This window comes from Engystomops pustulosus, chromosome 4, assembly GCF_040894005.1.
Source record: "Engystomops pustulosus chromosome 4, aEngPut4.maternal, whole genome shotgun sequence".
NCBI lineage: Eukaryota > Metazoa > Chordata > Amphibia > Anura > Leptodactylidae > Engystomops > Engystomops pustulosus.
The window spans coordinates 154,741,101-154,756,745 of NC_092414.1; the positions used below are offsets into that span (position 1 = coordinate 154,741,101).

The 15,645-nt window shown below is 40.2% G+C and overlaps 2 protein-coding genes and 1 long non-coding RNA gene across 3 annotated transcripts in view; 1 reads left to right on the forward strand and 2 right to left on the reverse strand.

Annotated features, from left to right (window-relative positions):
* The window catches only part of LOC140128491 (uncharacterized), a 117,823-nt gene extending 108,331 nt beyond the window's left edge, over positions 1-9,492 (forward strand). The window contains exons 2-5 of the mRNA XM_072150191.1: positions 8,022-8,099; positions 8,183-8,242; positions 8,338-8,705; positions 9,252-9,492. Coding sequence (XP_072006292.1) covers positions 8,022-8,099; positions 8,183-8,242; positions 8,338-8,705; positions 9,252-9,450 — 705 coding nt within the window. The 3' untranslated portion in view covers positions 9,451-9,492. The remainder of the gene's footprint in view (positions 1-8,021; positions 8,100-8,182; positions 8,243-8,337; positions 8,706-9,251) is intronic.
* A 178-nt stretch (positions 9,493-9,670) lies between these two features.
* LOC140128492 (uncharacterized) lies at positions 9,671-11,618 on the reverse strand. The gene has a single exon (XM_072150192.1). The coding sequence runs from the start codon at positions 11,616-11,618 to the stop codon at positions 9,837-9,839; it is 1,782 nt and encodes a 593-aa protein (XP_072006293.1). The 3' UTR covers positions 9,671-9,836.
* Positions 11,619-11,769: 151 nt separating this feature from the next.
* Positions 11,770-13,535, reverse strand: LOC140127457 (uncharacterized). Its single transcript, XR_011854994.1, has 4 exons — positions 13,427-13,535; positions 13,093-13,200; positions 12,634-12,695; positions 11,770-12,533 (listed from the first exon to the last, which is right to left on the reverse strand). It is a non-coding gene; the product is annotated as an uncharacterized lncRNA (long non-coding RNA).
* Positions 13,536-15,645: the final 2,110 nt, after the last annotated feature.

Below are 15,645 nucleotides of genomic sequence, written 5' to 3' on the forward strand. Positions count from 1 at the left end.
TTATGTAAGCAAGTTACTGTATCTGTACGCCTCAATGGACCTCATTTAACAAAATGCCAACAAACAAATATTTTTATTTTATGTTTAATTGATTGTCATTTTAAGCTATATAAAATGTCCATGAACAAACATTTACGGGATGCTTTAACAGCAATTCTATAAATACAATAAAACAAGAAAGTAACAACTATAATTATTTATGTGATCTTAGTGCAGCTGCTGTGACAGCAAAAAAACCTCTGGGAACAATAGAGAAAATCAACAGAATTAATTCTATTTCATGTTTAAGTGTTAAATCTTTGGTCATTTCTCATCCAAAACTAGTATGTTGGCAGGATTCTTATACCGCAGCTGACCAATATGGTCTCTTTATCTGTTTGGGTTAATATTACCTTATATACTCGAGTATAAGCCTAGTTTTTCAGCACAAAAAATGTGCTGAAAAACTCAAACTCGGCTTATACTCGAGTAAAAAAATAAATTTATCTAAACTCACCTTTCCGGTGACCACTGTATATCTTCTGTGTGATCTGTCCGGCAGGCTATATACACTGGGGCAGGGTCTGGCAGGCTATATACACTGGGGCAGGGGCTGGCAGGCTATATACACTGGGGCAGGGTCTGGCAGGCTATATACACTGGGGCAGGGGCTGGCAGGCTATATACACTGGGGCAGGGGCTGGCAGGCTATATACACTGGGGCAGGGGCTGGCAGGCTATATACACTGGGGCAGGGGCTGGCAGGCTATATACACTGGGGCAGGGTCTGGCAGGCTATATACACTGGGGCAGGGGCTGGCAGGCTATATACACTGGGGCAGGGGCTGGCAGGATATATACATTGGGGCAGGGGCTGGCAGGCTATATACACTGGGTCAGGGGCTGGCAGGCTATATACACTGGGGAAGGGGCTGGCTATATACACTGGGGCAGGGGCTGGCTGGCATTATACACTGGGGCAAGGGCTGGCTGGCTATATACACTGGGGCAGGGGCTGGCTGGCTATATACACTGGGGCAGGGGCTGGCTGGCTATATACTGGGGAGGCTGTGACCAATGCATTTCCCACCCTCGGCTTATACTCGAGTCAATAGGTTTTCCCAGTATTTTGTGGTAAAATTAGGGGCCTCGGCTTATACTCGGGTCGGCTTATACACAAGTATATACGGTATATTAGCCAAATAAATAGAAATATGGTAGGATTGTATTTAAAAGTGTTGTCTCACTGCAGACTTCAGATATAGAGTTCACATATGGTCACACATGGGATTTACATTTGGGTTTATATGAGATTATTATAGCTGATATTTGTATCACCAATTACATACCATTTTGGCAGTGGCGTAACAGGGCCTCAGTACAAAATCTGTGCCAGGCCCCCTGACTATAATGTATGTTTTATAGTACTAGCCTTCTCATATGGGAAAGTGACACCTTATGGGCCCCTAAGCCTCCTGGGCCTGATGGTGATGGCACCCTCTCCACCCCTTCAAGTTACGCCCATGCATTTCGGTTATCTTTCCGTCACTCCATTGTAACATCTGTGCCTTTTCAGGCTTCAACTTCATCCTCTGCCTTTAAATTTGGTAGATGTGTTGCTGACTGTAATTTTGTACTTAGTTTGCATTCTGACCTACACTAGACTGAACTAGTGGCTGTCTTATTGATTTCCACCATCGGTCTCCTGTTGACTTTTTTTCGGGGATGCATTTAGTTTAGCTAGCTGTGATGGACAGAAACATCCTACAATCACTTTCTGTCCAGAACTCTGCTATCTGTTAAAAAGTGCTTACTATAAGTCCAGAGGTCTTAGAGGTTGCTAGCGTTTTTTGGACTTCAATATTTTGGAACCGATTGTCTTCTGATCATCAGTTTGTCTCTTGATTCTGTACTGCATTGTCCTCTTGGTTTAGATCTTTATATGTACGACAATAATTCTGTGTTTGTTTTGTCTTGTTTTTGGCTCCACTTCATTTTGGTGCAGGAAGAGAAGTTCTCTTGTCCTTTAATTACAAAATTCTATACACTTACAGTTTGAATAATACCTTGTGTGTTACAATGAACCAAGTACCTGATTTGGATCTTACTTTTCAAAAAATCTAAAAGTGAAATAGCACTAGAGAATAGAGATTAGTGCATCTCAAACTTCCCATTCAGGTGTGAGGTTTGGGTGCAGCCGAAAAGACCCAAACATATTGCCAGATTGGCTATTTGGTAGCAATCCGGCAATGTCCAGGTCTTCCTCCCCTAGCTAACACCCCTGGCCAATCAAAGCCATGGTTAGCTGCTAGGGGCATTAATAAGTCATATTGGCTGTTCAACTGAACCGGAACGGCTCATCTCTACTAGTGAATAAAACAAACTGTTATTCATATTATACATTTTCAAATTTATTTTTTCTTGTTCCCTCCCTGATAAAATTAGTTTTACTCTGAAATCAGAATCAGCTCAGTATATACAGATTTTATGTAGAGGAGAGGGAAGCTACCTAGAGATAAGTCACAGCAGCTAGGTTACATTGCATGGGCATAACAATGGAAAAACTAGAATATTAGGTGAAATTTATGCCATTTCTACAAATAGAATAATGTAGGCAATGATTAAAAGAGGCAAGATGCCTACATATATACATGGTATAATTTCAGTCTACAGGTAGGTATCTTCCAGAATTCTTTTCCACAATATTTGTATATACAGGCGGTCCCCTACTTAAGAACACCTGACTAACAGGAGACCCCTAGTTATAAACGGACCTCTGTATGTTGGTAATTTACTGTACTTTAGCCATAGGCTACAATAAACAGCTGTAACAGTTATCACAGGTGTCTGCAATTTATTATTAATCCTGGTTCTTATAACAACACAACAACATTTTTAAAATCCAATTGTCACAGAGACCAAAAGAAATGTTGTCAATAATGAAATATACAGTTCTGACTTACATACAAATTCAACTTAAGAACAAACCTGGAGAACTGCCTGTATTACCTCAACATTATCCTTGGATATATGGCTTACAACATTCTGTCCCTGTCATCCTCTCTGAATTGGTTGTAGTGTGATGAGTCCTTAATTTATGTATGATCAGGAATAGGAGTGCTGAACAGGAGAGTCATTTTGCAATATGAAAGCTCTGCAGGAATATCACTTACATGGCATGGCTCACTTAGTGTATGTATTTCCTCTCCATGCTCATGGGTTTAAATATATTCAGTCATCAGACAAACATTGAGGAAATTGAGACAACACACCAATCTAGATGTTGTCAACAAGAACCATGATTGGAATTAACTTGTACGTAGCCTGCACAGGCTGCTAGGAGCAGAGCTGCTCTGACTGAGAAGGTAAATCAAATCTTCTGCCAATACATTCTGTGGCTGTCCAGATAAAACGTTGGACTAAGCTGGCGAACTTTCACCTTTCACCCAAACTCTCTAAGCCAAAGTACAGATTAAAAAAAATCAATAGCCGCAATCGATAGAAAAATATTTTTAGTCTCTAACTAAACGATATGTTTTGACAAGGCCAAAGAGGTGTACGAAAGAAGGGTAAAAAGATAAAAGACAGAAAATTAGGATTTTGCTTTATTAGATCGCAAATCATATTAGGAGGAGAATCTTTTACTGTAGGAAATAAAATGTGAGCAAGTGAGTTTATAGAATTACATGATATACGTTATTCTTTTAATTTTCTATCAATGCTTCTTAATTATTTTATACATGTGCTGCTCTCTGAACTAGCCAGATATATGTCCTAAGATTTGTGACAGGCTATTACTAGGAATGTGCTCATATAATATCACGGAGAATGTTCACAGTCACAATGTAGCAAACGGTTTTAAATGGAAAAGGAAAAAATCCATTGTCTAAAGACTTTATTTACACATCTCTGTGATCTAAAAATAGAATGTTAAAGGAAATTAAATGTGTAACACTAAGTCCGGGGCCAAGTGGGACAAAATCAGCAAGATCAGTAAAGATATAGTAAGATATAGTGAATTAGATATAAACAGGTGATATATGTCAATTTTTTGCTGTAGATTTTTATCCATGGTATCAACTTTTGCAATGAAGAGTTTGAAAGCTGCTGGGAGTGGATGCTGTTTGACACATAAACAGCCCTAAATGCAGAAATGTTCTGTGTGGTCCACAACATACATATTATCCGAATATTGTAATCAAATATTTTTGTACTATTTATTATTAGTAAATTATTTTCCATTTCCTAACAGGTCAAAAGTTTTCCCTTAGTGATGCTTAGAGCATTGCTAAGGAAGCTCTGTATTTACATTTAATTCACCTGCCTATATATACATTTCAAGTTTTGTATTCACATTTAATTCACCTGCCTATACAGGCAGTCCCCGGGTTACATACAAGATAGGTTCTGTAGGTTTGTTCTTAAGTTGAGTTTGTATGTAAGTCGGAACCATATACTTTATTATTGTAACCCCAGTAAAAAAAAATTTGGTCTCTGTGACAATTGGATTTTAAAAATGTTGGATTCTCATAAGAACCAGGATTAACAATAAAGCTTCATTACAGACACCATTGATAACTGTTACAGCTGTTTATTGTAGTCTAGGACTAAAGTCTAGTAAATTACCAAAATCCAGAGGTCCGTTTGTAACTAGGGGTCGTATGTAAGTCAGGTGTTCTTAAGTAGGGGACCGCCTGTATTTACATTTCTTCAAAAGGATGTAGTTAAAAAATTACCTATGTGAAGATAATTTCCTATAAATATAGTCATATGGTTCCTTAGAAACAACATAGCCGTGGTTAGATACAACCACCCCTGGCACTCTAGCAAGGGTTGTCGCACATGCCTGCAACCTTGCTTCAGCGTTCAATTCAATACCACAGGGAGGCTGAGGGACAAGCATCAACTCATGGCAATTTCATTGGCAAAAACAATTTCTTTCTTTGTGCAATTACACCTGCAGAGGTGGTTGTACCCAGGTACTACAATCTTGTTTCAATGGAACCATATGACTACATTTATGGAAAATTTGTTCTGCATAGTGTGGACAATGGATATATATATATTTTAAAAGATAATGTTTGTAAACTGAGGGATGCCACAGAAATTATGTGGGTCACAACACGCAAGACCCGCCAAGTGGAGCAGGTCTTCTGTGTATGAAGAACAAACACTACTAAAATTATCTCCAACAATGAATCCAGTGGAAACTCACCCACTAGTGGACTTATTGTGTTAAATAGCCCTAGTGGTCAGCAAGTACATATATAGTAAGAACACTAGCTGTATTTAAGTGGTCTAGTCATAGCTGTATAACGATCGATCATGTTTATTGGTCTTAAAGTTTATACACAGAAACATATTTTTTGTAAAAGATTTGTCAGGAGGGGTCTACAAACGGTGATACATATACAAACGGTGATACAATGGTGACATAGTGACACGTGATACATATGATCTAAAAAACAGTGAAAAACAGAGTTAATATCCTATTGTAAAGATACCATTACCTACATAGAACAGTATGATCACAGTGGATAAGGACAACATAATGAGGCAGACCAGCTTTAGAATATACCACTTGTTTTGAAGTCAACGTTGAGCCCATTCGGCTTTTGTTAAGTTTATAAATCCATTCTAGTTCCTTTTCTTTAAGAATTTTCATCCTATCCCCTCCTCTTCTTAGCGGTGGAATTCTATTTATTAGGCAAAATCTCTATGTTTAAATTCATGAAAGTGTTTAAAGACTGGTAGATCTTTTCTACCAGCCCTAATGGTATATCAATGCTGGTTAATACGGGTCTTAAAATCTAAGGTGGTCTCCCCAATATACCATAAATTGCATGGACACTGCAACATGTAAATAACATGATCCGAATCACAAGTATGTTACATTGGTAGATGGGTGTGTAAACTTGTCAACCCTAAGACTAGGTGTACGTCGGTAGGAATAAAGTGGTGGGACACTAAATTCAGGTATTGTGGGAAAAGCGTCAGCCAGAATATGCCAATTCTTGGATATAATTTTACCAATTTCACTACTGATCTCTGTATAAGTAGAAACAAAAGGTATTCCCTTCAAATTAATTTAGGTTTAGGCTGTAAAAGTTCCTATTTTTCAAACTTAAGACTTTGTCCATATGTTCCACTATAAGAGGTGTGGGATAACCACGATCTCTAAATTCCTTAAAGGGGTTATCCGGGACTATAAAAATTCACCAGATGTTCCCAGTAGTCATCAATCATCACCCTAATGACTATGCCTTACCTTTATTCAAACTTTGAATCCCCCCTGCATATGGGGTTACACATCAGCCTGCAAATGTTTACAATCTCAGCTTCCTGTATGGACGTTTTTTGTGCTGCAGAAACTACACTCCCCACAGTGCATTGTACTGTAAACACAGCAGGGAATGTATCCACCCATTCCAGCCTACACGGTGCTGGCAACCCCACCCACTACACCTTCCAGGCTCTGCTGCATCCCGCCCACTACACCTTCCTGTTTCCTACACAGTGCACAGAGAATATTCCATCCTGTCCAGCTACTGCCTCTCTCCTCAGCAAAGTGTCAGTCAGATTTTCAAGGCAAAGGCAATAGATCCCTCACACAATAAAATAATGGTAATGATAGCAAAGTGTTATGAATGATACTGTAATACTATACTATAAATTAGTATCTGTAACTGCAGGGCTTTATCTCTTAGTTCTATGCTATATGATATGCATCCTACTACACATCTATGTATATATTTATATCTAGGTATTATATATCAATCTGCTGTTTTTATCAAATTATGTATATGTATATTCTATTTATCAAGGGACAGAACGTGAAAAGTGCAGTGTAAAGTGCTAAATGCACTAACGGGGACAGAATTCAATATCTGATGCATTTGTAGAAGAGCTGACACTCTAATCATTCTAGTGCTGCCTCTGCAACATTTTGTGAAGCAGAAATCATCTTCCATGATATGATGCATTCTGTCCCTGGCACCGCAATAGTCTTTTGATCATGCCAAGTCCGTCTCCTAGGATAATTGCAGCTGGTCTCATATAAATTCCTGCCCTTTCCTGTGACCCTTGTCGGATCTTCAAGCCTTCTCCTGAAGAGAAAGCTCCCCTATTTATCCTGCGTTCCCATGTGCCAGTCCGTTCCTGTGTATCCTGCGTTCCTGTGTGCCAGTCCGTTCTTGTGTATCCTGCGTTCCTGTGTGCCAGTCCGTTCTTGTGTATCCTGCGTTCCTGTGTGCCAGTCCGTTCCTGTGTATCCTGCGTTCCTGTGTGCCAGGCCGCTCCTGTGTATCCTGCGTTCCCGTGTGCCAGTCCATTCCTGTGTATCCTGCGTTCCTGTGTGCCAGTCCGTTCCTCTGTACATGCGTTCCTGTGTGCCAGTCCGTTCCTCTGTACCTGCGTTCCGGTGTGCCAGTCCGTTCCTCTGTACCTGCGTTCCGGTGTGCCAGTTCGTTCCTCTGTACCTGCGTTCGGGTGTGCCAGTCCGTTCCTCTGTACATGCGTTCCGGTGTGCCAGTCCGTTCCTCTGTACCTGCGTTCCTGTGTGCCAGTCCGTTCCTCTGTACCTGCGTTCCTGTGTGCCAGTCCGTTCCTCTGTACCTGCGTTCCTGTGTGCCAGTCCGTTCCTCTGTACCTGCGTTCCTGTGTGCCAGTCCGTTCCTCTGTACCTGCGTTCCTGTGTGCCAGTCCGTTCCTCCGACCTGCGTTCCTCCGTTCCTGTATTCCTGATCCATGTTCCAGCTCCTGCGATTCCTAGTGTCCTACTGTGCCTTCCTGTGCTATTCTCCTGCCATCACCTCGGGTACAGATTGTCTCCTGCATTACTACCTTGGCAGCCACCACTGGCTAGTCGCATCTGCGGAACGACCTGGTGGTACCCTGCCGCAGCAAGACCATGTGCCAGGCCAGATGCTGGGGCCCATGACACAGCTGGCCCCATAGCAGCTGCTATGGCTACTACTACTGTACTTATGCCCCTGATTTTTTCTATATAATATATATATATTACTCTATATTCATCCTCTTAGGCCCATGAAGTAGATGACTTACTTTATGAAGAAGTTGTGCTTCCAGAGTCTGATGTTGAATTCGAACAAAATCAAGAGGTTAGTCTCTTTACAATTTTACACTCTTTGCATGCTTTTTTTTTTAGAAATGGTAAATGAAAAAGATTTATTCTCTACTTTAGGAAAGCTCAGAAGATGAATCAGCAGATGGTGCTACTGCAGCTGTGAGTACCAACCCAGTGGTAAGTATGAGGGTGTTTTTTATTTCTTATGTACATAGCAATACAACTCAAATATATCAACATAATTCACAGCTATTCTCCATTTTTCTTTCTAGAGTTTCCAAGCCCTATTGCAACGCTTAAGAGAGCCTATTGATGAGGAGAATCGTCTTAACCCGTGGTGTTTTCAGGACGACCCTCAGTGGGGTCCTGACGAGGAACGTCCCCAACTAATGGAGGACACAGAGGGCAGGCTACAAAATAATCAGTGGTGCAAATGTGGCAGTTGCAAGAAGATGACTACAGTTGAGGAAAGCATCTGTTGCTGTGAATTTCAGGCAATGGATAGACTGCGCCACAATATTACCTGCGTTACTCAGCATCCTGACTTTACCTCAAGGATTTATTCTAGAGATTTTCTTATCGAACTGCTACAGTTCTCCTTACGCGTGACTCAACGCCAGTTTGAGCGACAGGAAAATAGGTAAGTAAATCAAGTACATGCTATTTCAAAACATTAGTTGCCCTTTAGCTTCTTGTTACTTATTCATAGGTTATATTTATATTTTTTTCAATATTGTACCAACTTTATCACATCTCTTATGCCTGAAAACAGCTGTGATTTATTCTCCCCCATTTACGCTTATGCTGATTTCACTGACTTTTGCGCTGCAAATACAAGAAGCTAGTCGGACAAAAAGGAATCATTGAAGGAAAGTGGGATTACTAAACATGAGAGATTGGGGCCAATGGTTACAATAGAAATGGCGTCATAAGGAATACAGCATGAAATTCAGAGTTTGTATAGTTATTTTAGGATGCTTTAGAAGTAGATTTTTTGATCAACAATAAATGTGTATTCTTGTTAATGGGAATTTAAGACATTCCCAGATAATAAGACCTAGTGCCTCTGCAAGCGCAAAAATAAATATAAGGCACTGTCTTATTTCTGCGCTAATACTGTAGTAGATAATTTAGGGTTTTAGGTCCAATGAAAGCAATATAAATATTTTCATTAATCTTTCCACAGATTTTTACGTTGGGCCTGTTATGTCAAGGTTACCAATCTGGTTTATGGATTTCTTGGACAAGGAAATAGGATACCTTTACCATCTTGTGTGGTGAATAAAATTAGAGATATTTATCCAGACCCCAATGCCACATATACTGGATTTAAATGGTTTCCTGATTATGTGTTTGGAGACCTGCCCACCAATTTGAACTTCTAATCGGATTACTGAAAACACTTCAAGTTGCACTATTTTGAACAATGTTGTTATGTATATTGTTTGTATTCTTGTGTAAGTTATAAAGTTATTTTGCATAATAAACAAAATCGTATTTCATTTTTTTAAAAAATTGAAGAGACCAAAAAACACAAATAGTCATGTACATGTGGATGAAAAAATTTTTTTTAACAGTTTAACAAAACAATTAACAGGAACAAACATAACATATAGCAAATCCTGTACGATCGTCCCAAGTAGGTTAGTTGATATGGTCTCCCTAGAAACGGCTTTCATGCTCACGGATCATTTCTTCTCGTGGTGGTCTTGGAACAGTGGCAATATTTGCAGGTACAGAATCCCTACGAGACTTCCAAGATGGGTGAGTTTTAATATAAAGTACGTTCATCACTGAGAATTTCATTAGAAAATTCATTTGTGGTGGGCTCGTAGATGGCTTTCACCACCCAAGTTTTTCTTGCTTTTGAAAATTCAATTCTGTGACGACGTGTACCCACAGGAGCTCCGGACATGGTGGCTTGCTTGACCACGGCATGCACTCGATTTACATTACGGTTGTGGTCTAGAGCTGCCAGTTGACTCCTGGCCACCATCCCATCAATGAAGTAATGAATACGTTTTTGACGGTATTTTAAACATACACTGTGGTATATTTCTAGCTCCCCAGTGTGGCAGAATTTGCTTATTTGACGCAAATCTTTCAAAAAATTCTTGTTAAGGACAATATCTTTCAAATCATCCAAAGCTGGGGAAAGTGGATGAAGCCATTTTGTATCCTGTAATTTTTCAGGGGTTAATGGTGGGTGGAGACAGGCCTGGTATGGCTCCTCTGTTTCCCACTCATGGACATTTTGTACATGATGGATGACTGATTTCCATTTCTGTACAAGTTGGTCCGGATCATCATTACATGTACGAGAGCACCACCACACATGGTTCTTAATGGGCTGTATCCAGTGCGAAAGAATGGCCCCGTTTTTGGTCTTGGAGGCATTCAAAAGCTTGTTTCCGATGGATTTTGCCATGTGCCAGACATCAAATTGATGCATGATCGATCCATATTTTTCCCGCATTAGCTTCCTAATCGAGACATGGCGATCAGTTGCAATTATCTCAATGTTAATTCCGCTTTGCAGCAAAAACTGAAGTGTTTTTTCAAAGGCAATTTTTTCTAATCCCACTGATGACACTGTAGGCACAAGCTGCTCCACTGAAAAAGCAACAATTTTTTTGCTGTCATGATCCATTAGGGAATAAACACAATATTTGGCAGAGAAGCCTGGGCTGTCCATTTGACCATCCCCTATCAAACAAACTGGTCTATTGCTTATCTCAGAAAGAACGATACTTTGCTCTTTTTTCCATGTGTATTCAATAGCTGGAAATAAATAACGAGTTTGATTTTTAAAAAATGTTGATTTACCAATTGCTTTCAGGTTTAAAATCCTGAAGAACGACATCATTTTTAAAAAGCTGGATCCACTTAGCAAAACTGCAGCAGAAATTAGGAGATTGCCCAATGGCTGCATTCCTTGTTTCGGCTGTGTTTCCCATAATTTAGATTCGTGGCCATTCTCACACTTTACGTGAAAAGAGATCATGCTTCCTATATACAGTTTTTTGTATGCCACAATTGAAGCTTTGCAATTTTTTCGGGCTTGACACGGAATGAGAGCTAACAGTTTTCTAAATGAGCATTCAAACACTATAAACTTCTCCTCTGTTGCATGGTCACTGCAGCCAAAGTATAACGGTTGAAATTCTCTTTCAGTTAGCAACTCTTGGTCACTTAAATCTTCATCCTCCTCTTCCTCACTTTCTGATATTTGAAAAGTTTCATCTGACGTTTCCATTCCTATTGTGGTAGTTGGTTCCGTCACTTGTGAAACCTCCTGTAATGCTTCATTTGATGGTCCTTTTGATGGCTGCTCAGACTCTTCTAAAATTGGAGCCATGCTGTCTTCTATTGGAGATAAAGGTATATCGTGACATTCTTCACCTGAACTTGGATGATCTCTAAAATGATGTTTTTGGCAGGCATAATCATGATCTACCAGTGCACTGGGAATGGATGCTGTTTTGGTTTTTTTGATTGGAGTAGAGCTCCATATTGGACCACTTTCAAGTTGTGAAGTAGTGTTGACTTCCATTACATTATCTTCATCCTCAGAATTACTGCTGGATTCGCAGGTAAGATTAGATGGGTTGAAAATTGAAATTGTAGCTTCGTGATCCACAGCAAATTCCAGTTTTATTTTTATATCACATTGCACTTTCCTATGCCTTTTGTTGATATGGGTTTGAGTGTGACTATTTTTTTTGTGTTTCCAATGATCCGTGTTCACAGCAAAGTGTCTTTTCTTTATGATTTCTTCAGTGTTGGTTCCTTTGTCTGAAAATATTTTAGAAGGGACACCCAAATGAGAGGTGCTGGCAAAGGCTCCGGTAGAGAGTTCACATCTCTTTTTTTCCACAATGTGATGTGTTTTATTTTTACGTTTGCCAAAAACAATTTCTGAGCTTTCTGGGACAGGAAGCCTTGGAACGACATTGATTGTCGAACAGAACACTTGTGAACCCACTGCTGTTGTTGTAGTGACATTGGTTGATAATGAGGATGTTGTATATGACACGCTGGTGGTGGAAACAGTCATGTCAGTTACACATGGTGCAATTAGATCAACTTTGGAGAAATAAGCTTTATGGTGATCTACCATTATATTTTCTGAAACATTGGCTGCTTCTGTAAGCTGAGGTCTATATTCAGCAGTGGGAAATATTGTCGGAAGTGCATTAGGCCTTAGGGTACGTCGATCTTCATGGTAAGTATAAGCATCATGTGCAAAATGTAACGAACACATTCTATATATATCATAGATTTTGCCATCATGGACTTTCTTGACCATGGTTTCAAGATCGTCAGCATATTGTCCAGTTTGCATGAGCCACTGCCTTATTTTTTCAGGTTGTCTTGGAAACACATGAAGACTAACGTTGGGATCTCGTTTTCTCCAACTTCTTCTACAACCCTTCACAATGCAGGATGGCATTCTGCAATGTAATAACTAGAATGCAAAAAAAATATATTAGAACCCTATTAATTTATAACCAACTTAAATCCTAATAATTTTGACAATTCATGCAATATATGTCAAGTTTTCTCACCTTCAAATAATCTAGCAATCGATTTTATTTTAGGTGTACTTCAACGGTGTGAGAGACAGAATCTAAAAAAAATGCAGAAATCACATTGTATTATTGTAAAATAATAAGCATTTTATTGCATGAAATACATGTTTATTTGTATTACTATAAGTATTAGATCAAATACTGATTTTCTTCACTCTATGTAGAGAGAGAGAGACACAGAGAAAATAGACGTCAAACAATAGAAAAAACGGAGCAGGTCTCTTGAACAAATTATTGGTGGGTGCCAAAGCACAAATGAACTTCTGGAAAAATTAAAAAGAAGCAATACTCAATGCTTGTTTTTTGTGGTGGAATATTTATTGATGTTTTTTTATGGTGGAATAAAATAAATAGTTTTTTGCACAATGGATTGCGGCTCCGTTTTTTCATACAGATAAGAGAGTGAAGCACAGGCAATTATCCTTTCCCATTTACCTGAAAACTGTCTTCTAGTTCTTTGACGTATTTTCTGAATCAGATGACGGAAAAAACTGTCTGATTCGCCAAATGCACCAACGTGGTGATCACAAACAGCACAAAGGTCTGCAAAAAGTAAAAAACCGTTGGTCTTTATTATGATGGCATGGACTGAGCTTATATCTAGTGGCGGTGGAAGGCTAGTGTCTGACAGAGTGATTCTATGCTTTGTGGGTGAGAACACTTGCTAAACAAGCCTGTAATCAAATACTTATTTCCCCTACTCTATACGGACAGAGACACAGAGAAGAGAGTGCAGCGCAGGCAATATCTGTTATCCTTTCCCATTTACCTGAAAACTGTCTTCAAGTTCTTTGACGTATTTTCTGAATCAGATGACGGAAAAAACTGTCTGATTCGCCAAATGCACCAACGTGGTGAGCACAAAGGTCTGCAAAAAGTAAAAAACGTTGGTCTTGACAGGACAGAACCTAATACTGCGTATTGCAAAAGATAATTCTGTAGAATTCAATATGCTATTATTTATATATATTTTTTATCATCACCGTGTTCTGCAAAAAAAGTAATTACCCTATATACTCGTGTACAAGCCGAGTTTTTCAGCACAAAAAATGTGCTGAAAAACGTCCCCTCGGTTATACATGAGTCAATACTACCAAAAATTTATTAAAAATGGACTAAAAAAATAATAAACTTATATACTCACCCTCCGGTGGCCCCGATGCGCAGTGCTGTTCCCCCAATGTCAGCGCGGCTCCTCTTCTGGCTTCCCAGCTGCTCTTCTTGCTTCAGCGTGCAGGGCGCCGCCATGTTCTTCTCGCGGGCGGCGCCTAGTATGACGTCAGCCGCGGCGCGTCATACTAGGCGCCGCCCGGGAAAGAACAATGGCGGCGAACAGCACGCTGAAGCAAGAACAGCAGCCGGGAAGTCAGAAGATGAGCCGCGATGACATCGGGGGAGCAGCGCTGCGCATCGGGGCCACCGGAGGGTTAGTATATAAGTTTATCTTTTTATTCTGGGCTGTGCTGTATACTACTGGGGGCACAGCTGTATACAACTGGGGACAGGCTGGGCAGTGCTGTATACTACTGGGGGCAGGCTGGGCAGTGCTGTATACTACTGGGGGCAGGCTGGGGCAGGCTGTATACTACTGGGGGCAAGCTGTATACTACTGTGGGCAGTGCTGTATATTATAGGGGGCTGGCTGGCTATATACTGGGGGGGGTCTGTGACCAATGCATTTCCCACCCTCGGCTTATACTCGAGTCAATAGATTTTCCCAGTTTTTGGTGGTAAAATTAGGGGTCTCAAATTAAACTCGGTCGGCTTATACTCGAGTATAAAAATAATTTTCTACATCATCACACGCCTGTGTTATCTGTATTGTCACTTCTTCATCCTCATAGAATGTAAGCTCTTGTGTCACCCCCTCATCCTCATAGACTGTAAGCTCTTGTGTCACCCCTCATCCTCATAGACTGTAAGCTCTTGTGTCACCTCCTCATCCTCATAGACTGTAAGCTCTTGTGTCACCCCCTCATCCTCATAGACTGTAAGCTCTTGTGGCACCCCCTCATCCTCATAGACTGTAAGCTCTTGTGTCACCCCTTCATCCTCAGACTGTAATCTCTTGTGTCACCCCTCATCCTCATAGACTGTAAGCTCTTGTGTCACCTCCTCATCCTCATAGACTGTAAGCTCTTGTGTCACCCCCTCATCCTCATAGACTGTAAGCTCTTGTGGCACCCCCTCATCCTCATAGACTGTAAGCTCTTGTGTCACCCCTTCATCCTCAGACTGTAAGCTCTTGTGTCATCTCCTCATCCCCATAGACTGTAAGCTCTTGTGTCATCTCCTCATCCTGTTTTTTCATTTTAATTTTTCACTCCACACCTTCAAAAATATATAATTTTTTTATTTTTACACATACAGGGCTGTGATCTGCGTAACAAATTGCACTGCATAGTGATGGTATTTAATATTCCATGCCGTGCACTGTGAAGCGGAAAAAAAATTCGACATGCCGTGAAAATTGTGAAACAGACATTTGAGTCCTTTTCTTGTGGGCTTGGATTTTACGGCTTTCACTGTGTGTCCCAAATGAAATGTCTAATTTATTCTTTTGGTCAGTACGATCACAGGGACACCAAATGTGTTTTATAATGTTTTTATACATTTACAAAAATTAAAACCTGTGGGTGGTGTCATTTTGTGCGACTTTTAATGGCGTTTTCAATGCTACCATTTTTAGGACTGTCCAACCTTTTGATCACTTTTAATTGAATTTTAAAATTTTTCAAAATGTCAAAAAAATTCCGACTTTGGGTGCTATTTTCCGTTACCCCCTAAGATATAAAAAAAACGAGGGGCTCGATGAGGTCCCATGTACCTCCGACTGACCGCTCGTTGCGCCATCAGAGTAATGGAACAGACAGCTGTGCATGACCGGTTTGCTCCAGTCATCTCTATAGAGCTGACAGAGATTTCTGGGCGCTGCGCTCAGCAATCTCCGTCAGCTCCATAGAGATGAATGGAGCAGAACCGTCATGC